At 33.0% G+C, this 20,821-nt stretch overlaps 1 protein-coding gene across 7 annotated transcripts in view; it reads right to left on the bottom strand.

The window, feature by feature from the left end:
- Positions 1 to 20,821, bottom strand: part of LOC144449093 (uncharacterized) — a 158,021-nt gene that overhangs the window by 119,311 nt on the left and 17,889 nt on the right. For 5 of the 7 annotated variants that reach the window (XM_078139516.1, XM_078139522.1, XM_078139520.1 and 2 more), the window contains exon 1: positions 1,271 to 1,443. The exons of 1 other annotated variant lie outside the window; for it this stretch is intronic. In XM_078139516.1, coding sequence (XP_077995642.1) covers positions 1,271 to 1,379 — 109 coding nt within the window. In that variant the 5' untranslated portion in view covers positions 1,380 to 1,443. Of the gene's footprint in view, positions 1 to 1,270; positions 1,444 to 17,510; positions 17,722 to 20,821 lie in introns of those variants that run through there. One more of the 7 variants, XM_078139518.1, reaches the window with a different exon arrangement.

Raw genomic sequence — 20,821 nt, 5'->3', positions numbered from 1 at the left:
ATCAGTCATTGAGTCAGTCAGTTAGTCAATATTAGTCAGTTAGTCAATCAGCTAACAGTCAGTCAGTCAGTCAGTCAGTCAGTCAGTCAGTTAGTTAGTAAATCTTGAATCAGACAATCAGTTTTTAACTCACCCAGTCACTCAGTTGAGACAATCAGTCAGTCAGTCAGCCAGCAAGCAAGCAAACAAACCAGTCAGTTAGTTTAATAGTCAGCCAGTCAGTTAGTTTCCCAATAGTCAGTTTCTGTCAACTAATTACCTAGCCACTGATACAGTGATAGTGAATTGACAAGTGATGAACAGATATAGAGAGATCAGATACATATTTGTCTATACTATTGAAATATGCATATTCTGTATCTTTGTGACAAAGAAAAGGACTAAATACAGTAGTTGAATTGTCATTTTCGGTACAACTAAATATCAAATGTAGACAAAACAAACCACTGAATACATACCCGTGGTGGCTACAACATCTGTACAGTTATCAAATATTCAAATGTTGATGATTAATAAATAATAAGCAATACCTTTTTCACTTTTTCTCACATGATTTTTTCGTCAAACCAAAATCACAAACAAAAATTTCATATAATCTTATTCAGAACTTCATTGAAAATTAATATTTCAAATATCACATTTTTTTCTTATATTGATTTTGCAATGAAAAGACTTGCCAGATAAATAAAAAAAAAATAAAGTAAAAAATAGCAATAGGTTAGCTAGTATCATTGCCAGCTATAATTACTAAGTTAATATTTTAACATTGAAATATACTAAATAATTAGCTTTTGATGCAAATCTAATATATACTTGCACTATACTGAAATGTAAAATGTCATGGGCTCTTTGCAGCATTACTGAGTTCTGAGAATGTACATGTTTTGTCAAAGGATTGTAAAATGCCACGGGCTCTTTGCAGCATTACTGAGTTCTGAGAATGTACATGTTTTGTCAAAGGATTGTAAAATGCCACGGGCTCTTTGCAGCATTACTGAGTTCTGAGAATGTACATGTTTTGTCAAAGGATTGTAAAATGCCATGGGCTCTTTGCAGCATTACTGAGTTCTGAGAATGTACATGTTTTGTCAAAGGATTGTAAAATGTCATGGCCTCTTTTCAGCATTACTGAGTTCTGAGAATGTACATGTTTTGTCAAGGGATTGAGATCTCATAACAAAATGTGATTATCGTTGCTGTCAGGAGGCTAGGTAATGTGCAACAATGAAAATGCAGTCTTATTAAAGGGGAAAAAGAGATCAGACGTTACCTGCTGGAGACGCAAAATGTGAACCACTGAATAAATCAACGCAGATCAAGAACACACTCACAACAACCAACTCTAAATCTAGTAAAATCTTGAGGAACAGGCCCAGCATTGTGAACAACACAGAACCTGATTACATTCTAATACTATCAAGCCATATTACATATGATCCACCTACAAAGTATATCCAGCCATGCAAGACAATCATGTAATTAAACCATCTTTTAAATTACAACTGGATATAATTCATTACACAACAAAGGGATGTACTTGGCCTATTAGATCATTACCATAGAAATCGGCCTAATCAACAGCATCTGTGTATTGCTAACTTTGCATTGTAATGGCAGGTTTCTAAAAACCCATGACAATAATGTGACGTATAATGCTCAATTATACACATGTGTGACTGATCTATGTAATTTTCCTGGAGTAACATGCAATGTACAATGACTACTAGTACCGTGACAACAGGTCAACCATCAAAAAGTCTACCATCAGCTACTAAGCTACTTAATCTCCATCAATATTCACAAGAGATGTATTTTTGTTCTTACAACTCATACCCCTAATTTGCCATAATTTTCATAAACGTTTGGTCCATGGACTTAGTTCCTCAGGAACTATTTCCATGGCCCTCACTAGAATTCTGTTTTGTATTACTTTCAATGAATGTATATTTTGTTTTCGTTTTCAGGTGGAATAAATTACAATTCAACTCAACTCAAGCTAAGACACAAATACAAACTAAAACTATTATGGTAACACAGTGATATAAGTTTTCAATATACATTGATGTGATTATATATACTCACAGTAGGTTGGCATCTCTGATAGAGACTTTTTCTCAGGTTGTGGCACATTCAACCTCAGTGTTTACACTTTGACTATCTTGATTACAGGGCTATCAATCAGTGTTTACACTATCTTGATTACAGTGAAATCAGTCAGAGTTTACACTATCTTGATTACAGCTAGTGCTGTCAGTCAGAGTTTACACTATCTTGATTACAGGGTTATTAAATCAATTATTTCACCACAGAAAAAACTATCACCCACTTGCATAATCTACCACATGCAGTGTATCTACATTTACTGATAGTCTGCTTAACATCGTAGCATGCATAGTCCATCTAAGTTTGCAGACAGTTTGCTTTCCATAGTAGTATGTATAGTCCATCTAAGTTTGCTGATAGTTTGCTTTCCATAGTAATAAATAAGTCCATAGATTATGTAGAGCTCAAGTCAAATAAATAACAGACTTCATTATCTTTGATGGCTACTTGAGAATATTGCTCAGATTGGCACATTATCCACTTTCCTCTTGAGTAATCATATTTGACTTTTTTGTTTATATATAAGAGCCATTGCTCATAAGACACTGGGTCATCGTGATCTTGAATTAAATATGGAAAATGTACAGATGGGAGCTTTTCTCCCAAGTGATTTTATTTCATTTCTGAGAGCCACTACCATACTAATCATGATCTTTAAATTATATGTGGCTACCTTATGAATTGGCAAACAAATCAATCGTTCCTCCAAGTGTTCAGTTTTTGTAAAAACAAAACAACAGTAATATGATAATATGAAGAATATCTGCCATCATCTTGAATTACATAATTTTCTTAAAGAGCAAAAAACATCACAACCTTCATTCATAAGGGATTCCATTTTGAAATTATGCACGGATGAAAAAAAAAGTACATGTTGGGAAACATACTATTTTTTAAATAACTGAGGAACACATTGAGTTTTCCTATACCTATGAATACAACAAAGCTTAGCATAAAAGCATTTGCTGTTTTCCGAAGTGATTTTTTTTTTTTAAATCACCAACAACAGTCAGCTGATATATATCCTTTTCTACTAGCTGAATGTATATTTATTGGTTATGTCTTTCTATTCACTCTGTTAGAAAAGAACACATTTAAATTTCAATTCCAATCTGGAACTGATAGAAATCAACCACCAACTAAATAAATTTTACTTGAATATAATAATGATTACGAATTGTTACACATGCAAAGGTCAGTGAAAAGTGTCTTCATAAAAAGAACATATTTTAAATCCCAAGATGCAGCGGACTCATAAAAATTAACCCTACTTACCCCTTACTACCGTTCAATATATCATGTGGTATAGCATCATTACTTACCTGGTCGTCATGGTAACAGATACATTAGAAGAAAGGGTGAGAGTGATGAGAGGTTATGTTGTAATCATTCACAGCAAACATGGAAGAGAAAGATGAGAACATAAAATATTAATTGAGAATACCCAAGGGTTACATCTATCACATAAACAGGATAAAAAACATCTTTTCAAAGAAAACTGATGAAAAAAATCATGAAATATTAAATGGATGTAGGTGGGACACAAAAATGAATTATATGTAAAATACTAAATTATTTATTTCACGCCATATTACAATAGGTAGGTCTTGTTCTTCGTTTTCTGTTTTTTTTTAGTAAATTATTGTCTTAGATTGACACTATTACATAATTTTATACAAAGTAACTTGGTCTCTATCTAATTTTTTATTACATTTTTTTCTAATTCCACAAAAATGTGGTATTATATTCAACCAATTGCTTGTATAACTTAAAGAAAAATTCCTTGTAAAGACAATTTTTAAATGTTGTATTGTAACATTGAATCTTGATTCGTTTCACCTCACTAGTTTGGGTCCAAAAAATGTGAAATACAGTATGTTGGGGTGACAATGATGGGGTCTTTAGAACATTACATACAACAGTTATGTGATTTGAGACAAATAATATACATTTTGAATGAATTTATTAAAGTTACAAGTTTAAAACTGAGAACATGATGACATCATCAATTTGTGTTGAAACAGTAAAACGTCACCCTTTTCTGACACCATAAATCAGTGACATCATGAGTTTGTGTAAATGTGAAAATAATAATTTTACTGCAAACCATAATTATATGATATTGGCAAAACATGTTGCCATGATGTAATCATGTAAATATATATACATGAAATCATCACATTGCACGGTCCAAATCACATGAAATTTTCTTTAAAATGCAAAAAATACTTGTCCAAAGTTTGTGTATCTATAGAAAGTGAAAGGGTAACAAAATTTGAGGTTTCTTTCGAAGTATATGGAATTTGTGAATTTCAATACATATTTGGTTATGGAGTTTCGTTTCTTGACAGTGTTTCTTATTTCAACTTTAACTTGGATGCGAGAGAATTTGACCAAAACAAAATTTGTGTTCTTATAGTTTGGGTAGACGAGAAAGCTTAAAGATTTTGCACACAGCTCACAAACAGCTGCATGTACCGTGTCTCCTAATTGTTGCTATGGCAACCCATAAAGTTTGCTGTCCCCCCAGCGAAAAACCAGGGATGTCTGTTTTCAGAAAATTGACATGTCTTACTTCTCCCAAGTGCATAATTAGAAAGCTGGTTAACAAGAAATGGTCTGCAGAAATGACGCCATTTGAAGAGAAGTGAGAGCCATTCTCGTTGTACGCATCAATGATCATGACAAGGCGAATGATAAGATAACAAATTCCCAAGTACTCTCAATCTACCTTGTCTAGATGTATCGTCTGTGATGAACTTTTAAACTGTCAATCACTGTAAAGCTGAGATTCAAAACTAGAAAAAGATTTACTATTTTAAACTGTACACTTCTTATAATTTACTGGATAAGTTCCAAAATGACGTATTATTGGAAATTGCAACATATCTACCCTAATTATACTGGCAGTTTCAAATATCCTGTAAGAGTATCGGCAACTCTTGCCACCAAGAGTAATACATAAATGTACTTTCCACTCTCACAAAAAAGGAAAAGAGACAGAACTACTTTTCACTTTGTTGTAGAGGCCTGTAACAATGCTTCATAATTACATTTAATTTGTCACATTATGTCAACATTTTAACAATTTTTGAAAATAAATATTCTAATTTTCCAGAAAACATAAATAATTTGAATTTATTTCCCTGCTTTCTATTTGTTCATATTTAGTGTCTTATGTATCAATGTACACGAGTACACATTGGTTTTCACAGTGTATGCACTGACAAGGGGTCTCAAAATGCATTTGTCATGGAAAAAAATGTACCAGAAATACTGAATGCTACATAATCCTCCCCAGGATGAATTTGAAATATACATGTATACTCAAGCCTTCTACATCATCACTGGTCTCCCTTGGTGTCATATTTCAATCAAAGCCTGCATCTTTCACTTTTTTCTCATCTATATTTTAATAAACAATACGTCTCAAACATCTATATTGCAATAGTCATGAGATACACATGGCTCTAAGTCTAAGTCCCTTGTATATTGAGTCTAACAAATCCTAACATCAATGAAGCTGTAATATACATCTAGTTATATATTCTCTACACAAATGGAACATAGGAAAAATTAAATGCATCAACTTCAAATATCCCTCTCCAAATTTCCTTTAAATGCTGATTTTTTAATACTAATATATTATAAATATGTCTTGACTTCACATTTTATCTGGACACATAAAAATTTAATCAAAACAACACCAACTTTTGTTTTATTTCTTCATCTATCAAATAAAGTTCATGAATACCACAGTCAACTAAAAACCACATTTTTCAAGAGCAACACCACAGTAGCTTTGCATTTTTGATCCTACAAAGCTATTTCATGATATTAAATCCTGCATTACACACAATTGACAAGAAACGCTAAGCTGAAACTTGTTCATCATTCATTGCTCAGTGGAGGTCCTTGCCATGGACATGCATTGTCTCACTGGAGTCAGCAGGCCTGCATATGTTAATATAGCAGAACATGAATATTCATGACTCCTAAGTGCTTATTAACTTAAAAATAAAACAAGCATTCCAAATTCAGTATATTAAACCATACTTAATTAATTATGAATACATACATGTACAAATGGATGTTTCTAGATGCCAGAAATTTGAGAAAAAACTTCCAAGACAATTAGGAATAATCATTAGTATAGTAGTAGAGGTTTATCAAGAAATGTCATATCTTTATCCCCAAGACTATCAGTATATATTTCACCATATGTCTAAATTTCACCAACGTTTTAAATTTATTTGAACTTATAATTATACTGTTATTGGTTTGTTTATTTTAGTAGTTATATAATATTCATTTTCATTTATTTTGTTTTCAACTGTAATGTATTGGTGAGTCACATATTTCAACATACATGTAAATTTCACCAATGTTTTAAATTGAAGTGAACTTAAAATTGTACTATTATTGTTTGTTTACATGTGCAATAAAAATCTAATGATTGCTTTTTTCATTAATTGGGGTAAATGAACTTTCATTACCATGAAAAAGGTACCTAACCTATCAATATGGTTTATCATTTCCTTGCTGGAATTGGTATCCTTGGCAACCATTCAAAGCATTGTACAAATTAATTTCACACTATAACCGCACTGATTCAATTTCTATTTGTGATTGCTTTCTAATGTTTACTTTATTGATCTGCCAACAATCTGTTATTGTGAAATATTCTGAAGGTTTCACGTCAACTCATACATAATGTGATGTGATTCACGTTTGGAGTAGGCTTTCAAATCAGTTTGGCTGTATTTCAGGGAGATAAACAAGAAGAGAAATAGAATCTCAGGAAATCTCAGGAATTTCATGCTCTGAAAAAGATTCATATTATTGGCTTTATGATTTTGGTTTTCATACTGTCATTACAGTTCTCATTTCAGCTACGAAAAAAAAAAGTTGGAAATACCATAAGTAGACAACCATAGACCCTACACGGTCTATAGGAGAACACTGTTACACGCTGATTCCATGAACGGTCAACTTAGAACCCCTGTTTACATGATGCAGTTTTCAAATGAACTTTGTTACGTTTGCACCTACCATCTACACAGAGACAACAAAAACACACATGAAACCGCAAGAATTTGAAAGCACGGGTGAATAGATCGTTTTTAAAGTGATCCATTTTCATTTAAAAAATAGCGTCTATCACCCTGAAGTTTTCAAGGCTACACTGCAAACATAGTTTTGAAATCTTTGACTTAGAGGACTGAGATGAACCATAGTGAAATTGAAAGTTCTTGATTAGTCAGGATACATAGGGTAAGAAATGGTTCAAATAGTTCTGTATAAGTGTGGTGAGAATTAAATCAATCACGTACGTACATAATCACTTAAAACCAAGAACAGCGTGAACCAGCATGGGAGATCGTGAACAGTTCAATATACTTTTGATACAAATCACAGTGACAGCGTTTAATGCTGCACAGCAAATATTTTTATATCCAAGAACAAATATATCTATCTCTATGATTTTGGTAGTGTCAATGGAGACATCTTGGACAGTTTGATATACTTTTGAAACACATCACTGATGACTGAAGTAATATCACATACTATGTTATTTATGAACAAATATTAATATAGGCCTTTGGGGTAAACATCATCTACATTTTAAGTCTCTAATGTATAATTTTCTTAGTGTCAATCAGGATATCTTGAAAAGTTCAATATACTTTTGAAAGACATCTCAGGCAATTGAGCTAACAGTACATACTTTAATATCCATGAACAAATAGGCTTTCAAGTAATAATCATTCAGCGATCTCTAATGCACAATTTTCGTTAGTGTCAATACCCGTTTTATTGTAATTCCAGACTGTCTCTATATGTATCATGTGGTTTGGAAATCATAACCAATATTGTCAAAGCTTCATAGCATAAAGGATAAAGGCGAAGCTTACTCACTGAGAAAATTGAGAATAAAAAATTGAAATCATTGAAAATTCCACTTGTCAATCACAGCCATAAGAGCAATACTTCAAAATGTTACACAATTTGTAAATTTCAATAAATGGGAGGGAAATACAAAAGGTTATTCTGCAGCTGTCAATTTCATGCGCATCAAAATTGAAAGTAAGTAGTCGTTAGATGGACATCATTGTAAAATGAACAGAGATTTCCTGTATTGTTGTACAAAAAGTCTTCTTGTATTATAGCACTAGTAAAACCCTTAATTCAAAATCTACCTAAATTCCTAACATATTACTGATAGAATTCCACTTCAAAATTATGGCAGAACAAAAAGGAGCATTTTACGTAGATTTTGTCTGATTTCAATTAGCTCATATTTGTCTATATTATTATTTTCATTTTAATTCCAGGATGACCAATGAAATACATGCAGAATCTTTGCAACGAAATTAAGGAAAACATATACACCTGTTATGACTCTTCCAAAAGATAGAAATGTTTCTGAATAGGTATAACAAAAGAAATTTACATATTAAAACTCTTCATACAAACTGACTACCCAAGTTAGTTAGTGATACTTTGACACTGAAAAGTCTTTTATTCAAAGCACGTTTATGTATTACTTAAAAATAATTGTTATACTTAAAATGTTAAGAAATGTGGTTTATTGAGGAAGGTATGAAATAAGGAACTTCCAAGCACCTCAACCAGAGAGAATTGTGGGTAAGGTAATATAGAGTGCTCCGAGGTGAGTGTGTGTGAATCAGATGATTGGTGAGCTTTAAAACAATTAATTAGCTGACTGCCAACAGGTAATTTACAGATGACTATGAAATATCAGTGTAACTTCATAATATAATAGGATGTTGGTGCACTCATAAGTGTTATAAATGACTATCTATAGACATCCTGACTACCATCTTCGTATCCTCTACATCCTTTCAAAAGCCGTTTGTAAATTACAATGGAAATCAAGAATGATAACCACCATGATGCAAGTTATAACGTCAATTCTAAAGCTGTATTAGTTGCAACTAGGGCATTTTTTTAAAACTGTTTTGTTATATATAATATCTTAATCATAATATTGTACACCCTCATCAGTATTGGATCACATATGGGTAAACATATTTTGTGTAGCTGTACACATTCTATGGTTGAGTATATCTTTCAAATTAATTATATTTATTTTTAATTTGGGTCCCGCCCAAAAGTCATCACCCTCAATAAATCATAATTTCAACCTTATAGATAAAATAGACTTCTTATTAATAGCTCGCATTTTTGATATGTATATAATAAATTAAGCCATCAGATCGTTTACAAATTATATCGTGATACCAGGTTTGAGTTCAGTTCATAGTATACCAAATGGTGGCTACTAAAGTGTGTTCCAGTAAGTAGAATACTGTTCGTTCCCGGTTAACACCTCCCATGATATTGTATGCAGTCAACATTATTAGATCATTAGTACTTTGACACGACTACACTGTCAGCAAATGACAATAATACAGTCAGCAAATAGAACCCATTACCTATATATAAAGGACAAAGTTAATGTCATTTTAAATGCAATGAAGTCTTATGATTGCAATTTCATACAAATCAGATTGTCCAAATTGGATTTATTATGCAATGTCATAAATATACAAAAAAATCTGTGTTTTGTGGTCAATTTATTCATTGGGTACGTTATGATGTTGTAAAACGACTAGAAAATTAGTCTTTTATCAATTAAGTTCAAAAACAATGCCTCCCCCTATGTTCTGAACTACATCTGTTCAGGGGTCTTGAGTAATATCTATTGTTTTGTTATTGAGAGAACACATAAAGTACCACTTTCATGAATTTATGGCATCTGCCTCACAGGAATTAATCATTACGTTAATTAGTTATCCCTGCTTTAAAACATTTATTATCCCTGCTTTAAAAAATTGTTACCATGCCAACTAATCATATTGCCATTACGAAATCAGTTAGTCAAAATATGAACTCAGGGATTTGTTTAAAATGAATATGACATTATCAGTGTGTTTTATCATTCCAATTTTGATAGGATTCAGTTAGTTTTTGCTGAAATTATTTATTTAATTTTTTTTTTTTTTTTTTTTTTTTTTTTTTTGATATTCAACCAGTATTGAACATTTGCACTGTACTGTTTCACATGTATTTACATGTAATTACCTATACAATGTGTAATGCCTCCTTATCTATAGAAATACGTGTTATGTCACTAGAAACCTTCAAAACATAGTATTATCATTATTTTATTTTTTTTCAACACCTTGGATCACTTGGGTTCTTGAAGACCATAACAGCTGTAACTTAAGACACATAAGTGTTTTTAGTCTATTACTTACAAGATGACATGTTACACTCTCATTTTTTTCCCCACGTACTATTAGTGATAAGTATGTGTAAAAAGAACACCTACACATTTAATGACAGTGGTTTGTTAGAGTGAAGGACTCATTGCTATGGTTATAGCAGTATATTAACAACAACAAATCTCTTAATCTAGCAGGCTGTCGGTGACCATCAAGCTTGTATAGAAAATGATTTCATGATAAACTCAAATTCAACTTAATATACTACTTCAATACTATTTCAATATACAGCCCCCACCACACCCCCTCCCCACCCCCACCCACCATCCCCCTCCCCTTGGCATTATAGCATATAATACTTGATACCTCAAAATGAATACTATTTGTACAACAGTAAGTTACTTTATATAATTTTAAATCAAATATTCCTTGACTCTACCATAATGTGAAGTCATGATGGTTGATTAGTTAGAGTGGCCAGCTTGCATGGAATCTGTATGTTGCAGGTGTTAGCCTGTCGTTGCCATTTGTTTTTGAAAGGCTAAAGCCTTGGGCAGTATTTGAACCATGATTGTGCCTCATTCAACCCAGCTGTATAATTGGGGACCTGGTAGGATAGAGGTTGCAATGTGAATGTTTTAATACTTTACACTTTATACAGCGGCTACGATTGTATACTTCCCTGGGAGTTGAGGAAGTGTAAAGGGCTGTTGTGTTGTTATAGGTCTGTGCCAGGGTTAATAACTGTAAAGCACTTTGAGCTATTTTAGCTAATTGCTATATGGAAACTTACAAAATAACATTGATGGCATCAACATCCCATTCCTATCCATAATATTATTACTTTGCCGTAATACATGTATAGTGTAGTATTTTTTCCTGGAAGACTCTGTTGGTTCCATGACTCAGTGGAAAACCATACACTGAGTTCAAAACTTGTACCATATATACTGATCTTATTCCTGTACTTTACCTTGTGCCATGTAATGAAATATGACTGGAAGACAAATATGAAAATGTTAAGGTTTTGTTTTAAAGTTTTCTATGAAATTATGACATTTCTCAGACACCCATTTTCCCTACATTTATTTGTATTGCTCTCAGACTTTTTCCTCCAGTCAGCATTAAACACCATCAAAACACATAATTAAAAGACTCATAAAAATATCCAATTTCACCCCAAAATACTGATGAAATAAAAAAAAAAAGCACAAAATGTTGATCGCGGCAACTGTCAGCTCAAGAGATGATTAAATCCATACTATCAGTTACAGACTTGTATTAAAGCATGGTACCTGCATGTTCTCCCAAAAGTCATCTTTCCCATGCTGAGTATACCATTACACAATCTTACTGCCAGAAGCAGAGATGGTTGCAACTACATCAGATGTCAAAATAGCGCTGTCTGGTTGCCATGGTAACCAACACACAGATCCACAGGTTTCGTATGTCTAGTTTATTTTCAAGTACTTGCCATCAAGATGCACAATAGTTACAAGATACATAAATTTCATGTGCCAATAAAACTGTAAAGGTGTCCTGTGTCTAAATATCAACATATTACAGAGGACACTCAAACTTCAAAGGTTGATATTGACTAATTCTGAAAGGAAAGACGGCACAATGTTTCTTGTATGTGATATTTTTGCTTTAGGTATTGAAGATGAAAAATCAGAAAATCAATTTTCAACTATCTATACCTGAATATTGGTGATACAGTATTATATGACATTTGATTTCAACTGTGAAAATAATATTATGCAATCTACAATACCACTCATCACGATATTTTACAATTTTTCATTATTTTCACTTCTTTTAAGCACAAAATCAGATTCGAAGAAAATGTGTTATTTTCATAAAAATTAAAATATAGAAATTGATTTTTAATATTCTAAAAAACTTGGCCATATGAAAAGATGATATTTATGATAAATTTTGGCAATAAGCTCCCTTCAATATCTGTGTAGACTATTTCAAAATCATCTTCAAAATTTGACCATACAAAAACTATGGATCTGATGAGAAAATACTGACAGGTATTTCTAATGGAAGTTTTGTGTTCATCAAATTTGATAAAAGTTGAACTCATGTACCTTCTAAAAACATATGCCATCATAAATTCTATGACGGCAGGTTTTGAGTTGAAAGTGGTCAATATGTCTTTAACATATACAAATATTATTTACATATGTAAATATTTTTTTCATATTGACATCATGACTTTTAGAATGACCGACAGATGTGAACCAAAGTTACCTGGTCACCAACTCATTGACTGAATTAAATAAGTATTTTGCTGCATTTGTTAATTTTATAAAATGTATCCATTATATCACCAAATGTGACTTGACATATGTTGTAATTTTTAACATATACTATTCTCTGAGATTGATTTATGATCAACCCAAGAAACGCAGTCTTACAAAGATATCTTATTTTCTTTTTAAAAGTACTCCATAGAAAGTATGACAACCATTAAAAACAGCGACCGTGTTTCTGTTGAACTTTCAAGACCAAAAACGTCTGCATAATTTATCATGGCCTTGCTTCTTTTCACAAACTAATCTACACATCCCCTCTGGGTACCTTTTACATCACTTTCTCTCTTGTAGTTTTGAAATATCCATGACTACATTGTAAAAAATTGAATTATATTTTTAGATAGTCAAACGTTCAGAAATCTAATTCATTGATTCATCGATTATAAAAAAATAAAGACTACAAAATGGCCACTTGTATACACAATTGCTCGGTACCCTTTATATCTCAAAGTTGAAATAGTAAGACCCTAACTAAAAGAAAAATTGACCTTTATATTTCAGATAATCAAAAATAGTTTTTCGACATTTCAGTGTATTATTCTAAATTATGCAGATAATCGTCAATTATTAAAAGATGAATCTCCATGCTTTTCTACAAAAGGATCAATTTTATGCAGAATTGATTGATATCTCTCTGACATTTCCAAGTTAAACTGCAAGACTCTCTAAAAATCAATGAAAACCCTGCACTCTTAAAGAGATGTATCCATAAATGAGTTATTATTAAATGAGCGTCAATGAAGAAATATCATGGAAGAGCGGAAGTTCTGTAATTGTACCTTACGGAAATAACTGGAAATACAATTGTTGATGTTTTACGACTCATCAGTTCGAAATGAAATAAGACTCGCGTTCCTACGACGACTGTCAGTAGGAGATCCCTTTCATGATTATCGATTGCTAGTAGGGTGGAATCGGTGATTTTGAAAAGATTGCTGAATATAGTTCTAGACCTTCGTACAGCAATTTTGATATCACTTTGCATCTCATTCCAAGAGGATACAACATTTCCTGATACAGGAAACTCTACCTGGATACTGAACCTTTTAAAGATAAATTTAAGTTTACACAGATACTCAGATAGTGCACCAGCCGTGTGACACAAAGCATACACATCGATGGCCTGGAGTAGAAATTTAGTGCAGTCTATATAATAGACAAAATCCTTACAACCACTAGCTGTGTTTTCACTGAAGAGTACATGTCAGTATACTAATACTGCAGCATACAGAAAATACTACAAATGCACTGTCACGCTGTGTTGACACCATTTGAAATGATAAAGATGAATCGCAATGAAATCCTCACCAGGCACTCTAATACATGTTCACTATTAGCTTCACAACGTTTTTATTATCACTAACACTATCTCTATATGCCACCTACTGTATCACTAATTACACACTGTAGACAAAGATGGAAACCGGCTCACAGCACTGTCAACCCAAAAACATCATGAATGAAATTTCATAGTATTTCTCCTACCTGATGTACACGTGGGTGGCTGCATTTAGAATAGTTTTCCTGGTGTCATTTAGGATGAGTTTTAGGTGTCATAACGATATAGTTCCCTACTTGGTACCATCATACATGTCATCTCTACGTGTGTGACTGTGCTTTCACTGATCAAAATATTATCTCAGAGATTCAATATTCACATTCCCTGGCAAAGTTCATCTCTTTAATACAGCGATTACACAGGTTTAGGGGCTACTTTCACGTCCTGCACTATACATGCAAAAAGTCCTGCCAAGTGGATTTTCATAAATTAACATGAAACCAAAATTTATATCATTAGACATAAATGAGTAATAAAAAATTTCATCTATATAAATAATTGCAAATACATGAACCCCACAAACTGGTTTCCCATTTTGTCAATTCTGAAATTAGTTTTTCTTGGTATTTAATTATTTATATCTAAAATAAAATCAAGTGCATATTAATACATGCATATTACATATAATTAAATGATAAATCCCTTGAGAATTTTACAATTGTTAATATACAAAATTGAAATTTTGCGCAATACCATGCATTGTTTATATTGTGTAAAAATGAAATGTCATATTAGACCACACAAAGGTGTTGGCACATTTTTTGCCTTTCATTTGTTATGTTTACATTAAACGCCCATAAAACTAATATACATATTTAGAATGCTCTTGATCTCCCCTTATGCGAAGATGTACGTGAAATATCGGAATACTCAGGATTAGCACTTAAAACAAGCAGAAATGGACAATTTTTGCATCAGGAAAACGTCTTCCTCTGACACTGAGTAGTCTGATAGGTAAGACATATACATGCCAAAACATTCATACATGTGATTACAAACCCTCCCTGGAATTCTTCATACATTCCTTCATTTCTACACAATGTCACCGTAAATTTTCACTTCTTAAAAAGATAGGATGTCTTCCCTCATCTGTTCAAAAAACAAAGGTTCTAGTAACCAGCATACATGGAACATCTGAGAGAAATTTCAGAAATGTTTGTATTCGTCCTAATGTGGAAACTCCACTGGCATCAAATCAACACTTGAGTTGAGAGGTACAAAATGGCATCCTTCGTTTCCCTGGAAACGACCTTTCAAGATGACCTTAGAGGGCAGAGCTGTCTATTTGATATTTGTTCGATTAGTTCACCTCAGTGATCAAGTAGTAACTTAGTAGTAATCTAAGAATGCTTTGTAGGAAACCATGACAACAAGGCAAACTCAGTCCAAACTATTAATGATATAAATTAAATGGTCAATCAAAAGTAATATAGGTGTCTTGGTTAGTTTTAGCATCTTACAAATCAAACACGTTTTCTTAATTATTAAAAACAAATGTCATTTTGTACATAATGCAAGCCTTGTTGAATGCAATATAGAAACAGACTTTTTTTTCACAAAAGACAACAAACTTAAAATAAAAGTAAGGAACAAAGAAAAACGGTCAGTTGGAGGACATTTTACGATGAAATTTTTATGTCAAAATCAATAGCAAAAGAAGACCACAAAAGCCCAACATGACATCTATGTCTGGTCAGTTCAGTTATTCTAATGGCCCTGACATGTTTAAATATATCACAACAGGGGGTAACATCATACAGACTTCAAATTCATTCTCTACGTGCCTCCACAGGGATCGAGTAATCATACATGTATAACAGCAATGGCAAATCCATGATACCATCAATAAACAGTTTATTGTGGTGTTAAAAGAGTTGTCTCCAAACAGACAATATTGTGAAATGTGAGAGCTTGTTTTGAGTTACGATACAACAATCTTTGCTAAAGGGAGTACCCCATTGCAGACAAAACTATATCTTTTCCACCATAATGAAAAAGTGAGTATGATGTAAAAGTGCAGGTATACAGGTATTTCATAACTTATCATGACCATGCATAATGCACATGGTACAAGAACTTAGAGCCAACAATTTTTCATTAAAGTCACTCCATACTTGCATTCCAACATGACTGATGACTTTTGCAAGTGAACATATTTTAAAGGATGCCTGATTTTATTTAAAGAGATATTAAAATACTTTTATCAATTCTCTCTATGGAATATATATATATATATATATATATATATATTCCACTTCCAACATACTAGTTATTACTAGTTTAGTTCATGTCTCTTTGATAAAACAAATTAATTTCTGTATCACTTCTAATTTTTGTGGAAATGAAATCAAAGCAGGATGGATGTTATCAATTTGTGTGAAAATGTAAGACAGACATGAAAGATTTATGTGTGTTAGCATATCTTTTCAGTTTTGCATAAACTTGTCCGATAAGCTTACATGACAATTAAAACTTGATAGATAAAGTTAAAATAAAGTGAAAAAGAGTTGACGTTTCGGGAGTAACCCTTCTATAAATCGCTAAAGCCTAACACAATTGAAAGTTTATTATCTTATTCTGGTCCTAGCAGCATTTTAACCACATTTGTATACTTACATGACGGTTACACTTTTACACACTTGATTTGCTGCAGTTTGAACAAAAATGGCCCGAGGGTTACATATTATTCAAATTGTCAGTAATTTCTTATGAATGAGCAGCAGGCTTGGATAAGAAAATCATGGTGTTACAATAACAGTTGATTTCATTGACAATTAAAAACACAAAAGAATCTAAAACAAAGAAAATGACAGTTAAGGAACCCTATGCAAGAACATCAAGGAAAACTCAATAAATTCATTTAAACTTAACCTGGATTTTGTTTCTGTAACTCTACAGCATTACACCCTATATGTAGGGGATCAGCCTTTACTGACGGCAGTAATGTACTGTAGATTGGAAAAATCAATTTCTGATATTTTACATTCTGAGAGTTTGCAATAATAATGTCTTGCTCTAGATAGAGTACATTACATACATTCAACAGGTGTGTGTGGGTGTTAATTCATATTATGCTAAGATCATAAGATTTGATGGCAGAAACTTCACATTGAGCTTTAAAGGTACCGTCAAGATTGGATTAAATTCCAGGTATGTGTCAAAAACACTTGTCTGGCAGAGCTATAGAAAAAGTTGGTTCACAACAAAAGAATAATCCTGTGTAATCCGTAACGCTCCACTGACAGGATAACACTAAAGTGCATCTTAAGATTCTGGGATTGAAACTATGCCCTTTAAATTTGATCCCCTTAGACACAACAACTTATGATGCATTTAGCGTAGTTGTTCTAGTTATGAAACTAATCAAATTCCTAATTAGTGATATTACCTAATCGCATTAACCACTTAATTCAAGACACTGACAGTGTCAGTTAGCAAGTCTGTACCTGCAAACCCCCAGCGGACATCAACACTTCTACCAAAATGACATACCTTTCTGTTTCTCTTTCAGTGCTTTTCCAGGCATGATTAATCTAAGCTCAGTTTTCACTTCTTCAGATGACATTCTTGAATTACTTTGTTTAACGAAATGCGCTTGGTAGTTGTTTTTTTTAAAAATCCATGAAGGAGTCCACACAAAGTCAAAAGTTCTGCCTACTACCACTCCAGGATCTTTCGGTCTGCACACATTGGTGCCACCAAGTTGAACTAATTACTTGTTCAAGTAAGAGTCTTTTATTCCCAACATGAATACTGGGTCTCTCTTGTTGAAGCAGAACAATAGCAAGAGGAACAATGGTCGGCCGATTCTTGGCATATTCACAACACTATTGTTCACCTCATCAATGAGTCAAGCAGCGTCCAGGTAAGACAATACTCCATGAGACAACCAAACGTCTCATCAAAAGTGCAGTTTTCTGCTATGGGCAGATACTTAAAACCAAACTCATTGATACCCATGGGAGGAGGACATAGCAAAGGTCCTGTATAAGTCAACAGATATTTTACGCATGACTTGTTCGCTATGACACCATTTTCACGACATGACCTCTCTATGTGCGTTTCTTTCTCTGTTGTGTCAGTCAGTGAAGATGTTAATAGAAATAACGAGGATCAGGGTTACGATAATAGCAGGGTAAAAACGAGTAACGAACAATGAGGAATATATAGGAAAAGTACGTATTTACGCACTTCACCATATCCTCTCAAGAAATGACAACGTTTCAAGTGCTGCTGTGAAGGTTGTCACAATAAAACAATCTAAAGCCGACAAGATGGTCTTTTCATATTCAAGAGTTCTCACTGTCAAATTCGGCCCTGATATGAGAGATCTTGAACAGAAACACCTGGTCTGGGGCACTCTTCAAAACATACAATTGCAGTTCTCTTTAGCAAAATTTATCACACAATCACATTGATCTCCATATTTGACATTTCATCACAACATTTCATTTTACCAATTTTATTTAATAATTTCATAATAAATGTCTGCAAAAACAAGATTTAATAGGATACAATATAGTTAACAGCTTGGTAAAAAGTCTAAAAATTAGTTTATGAGTGATTTCAATGGTATGACAAACGTTGACAACAATACAGTTATAAAAAGTATTATTCAAGTTGTGCTTTTTTGTGTTGATTTTTGTCCTGGAGAAGGCACCCTTCCCCCCAACAGTAACCTGTTCTGCTCTTTAACTGTCTTGATCTACAACTTTTGGCAAGATGCCAGGTTTCAGAAGTTTTTTTATCTTTCAGATTCTTTGTTCCTTGCAGTAAGATGTCGAATATCCCTCAGGGCACAAGCATCCTAGACACTTCAGATATTCATCTAAACATATTTTTTCTTCACATAAAACTTTTAATTGGCATCAAGAGCTGTCTTATTCTTGGTTCTTTTTACTGTGAACCTAAACAACTTTACCTTTTTTTGTTAAAACATATACGACAGCATTGTTGGATATATAAGTGCTATCAGATGGGATGATCAATCATCAAAAGATATAAAGTGAACAGCCCTCTTTCAAACGGGGTGAGGTGAGGTCTATATTGTTGGACAGACGAAGTCAGAAAGGACATCGTTCTAAAATGACCAAAATGTGCTCATTGATAACTACATGAACTTTCACACCTGTGGAACTTTCCAATGCTACTTTAAATCTGCCAATTCTACATCAATCAAACTCCTAGACTTAGAGCATATACTTTACCAGCAGTATTCCTAGGTATGTAAACAGTCTATAGGACTTACAAGGTGGTGGTTGGAAATCGATAGAAAAATGTGACTTAACAGTTCACTCGGCTATCAAAATTTGACTACCAAACGTAGAACTAGAAGTTATAAAGTCAAGCAATATATTTTCTCAATATCTATATCTTTTTGTGAATAAAATGATACACTATCAATTTATGTGGTTAAGTGATTCAAATGATGATTCTGTGTAACTATGAAGAGTATATGATAAAGCTTTGTGGGTTTTGCAAACCTTGCTATTATGGCTTGAAACAGGGCCTCCTACCATTAGGCCCTTCCACCCTACAACCTGGTCTTCAGTCGACAAACCCATATATCATATGGGCCATAAAGATCAACTATCAATTATTCGTACAGTAATGTGAACCCAAAAACAACAATTAAACCATAGACACCACAAACGATTTTGATCATCAATTTTGAATTTAACAGAATGAAGACATGCTTATACAAGATTCTTATCGAACTATATTTATCGCTAGCAAAACTGTCAATTTTCTTTTCGTGGGTCAATAAATTTTCATTGTAACTAAACATCAATCACACATTGTAACAAGCATGTACAATGGGAAGAGCCTAGAGCACGACTAATTCCTTTTAACACCTATACTTATACCTAAAAACACACATCCTTAAAAGTGTTACAGAATCAGGTACTAGAACGATGAGTGCAGTACAGTACTGTGGCAAAACTGTCTGAAAATTACTGGATAAAGTGTAAAATTATTTTCAAGCTCTTTATCTGATGACATCAAGTTTAGATCTTTAGAACACATTTTCATGGTCGCTAACTTTATATACACAAAAGGAAGATGCTCATAAAAGTTTATCCTTCAGGCTAATATAGATGAAAGTGTCACATAAAAATGTTACTCTAAACAGTACACAATTTATTTTTTTTTTTATTTTTTTTTTTTTTTGCATTTTAATACACCTCCAACAGTCTTATGCAAGCTGTTATTGGTCAAAACCAAATCACATGACCTTCTTTAATTAAATAGACTATAGCCTGCATAGCGATATTGCCCACATGTGCAGATCTATCGAGACTATTGTGTGGAATTTTTGCCCGCTGGAGTTACTGAGACCGATTCACAACTATTCTGCGCGTCACAACAATGACGTTTTCTAATGAGACACACACAAACTTACTTCTAGAAGTCAAATAAGTATAATTGCAAATGAGCTGCAGGGTCACTCGACCTCCTACAAATAATGTCTTGTCTGCATTCAATGGTTGTTGAAAAGTACAATTTTGAAATGCACCATGAAAGGGAAACTTTTCTATCGATGATGAATGATGATGAACGATAGGTCATTTTTACCTCTTTTATCGCAGTGTGTACAACACTGTCATTTGTCATTATGCAGTTTCTGCTAAGGTTTGGGAACACAGTGGTAAAAGACAGGGAAATCTCATAAACCATAAAAACTTGTGCAGATACATTTTACTAAAAAAAGAAATGGGGGGGGGGGGGGTTATAAATAACCTTGGGTATCAAAGTTATCCAAAAAGACTTTATCCATTTACTGTCTTTACAAGAATAGTAGT

Source organism: Glandiceps talaboti, chromosome 18, assembly GCF_964340395.1.
Source record: "Glandiceps talaboti chromosome 18, keGlaTala1.1, whole genome shotgun sequence".
In the NCBI taxonomy this organism is placed as follows: domain Eukaryota; kingdom Metazoa; phylum Hemichordata; class Enteropneusta; family Spengelidae; genus Glandiceps; species Glandiceps talaboti.
The sequence above is the reverse complement of the archived record's forward strand: the minus strand, read 5'-3'. Positions and strand labels throughout refer to the sequence as shown.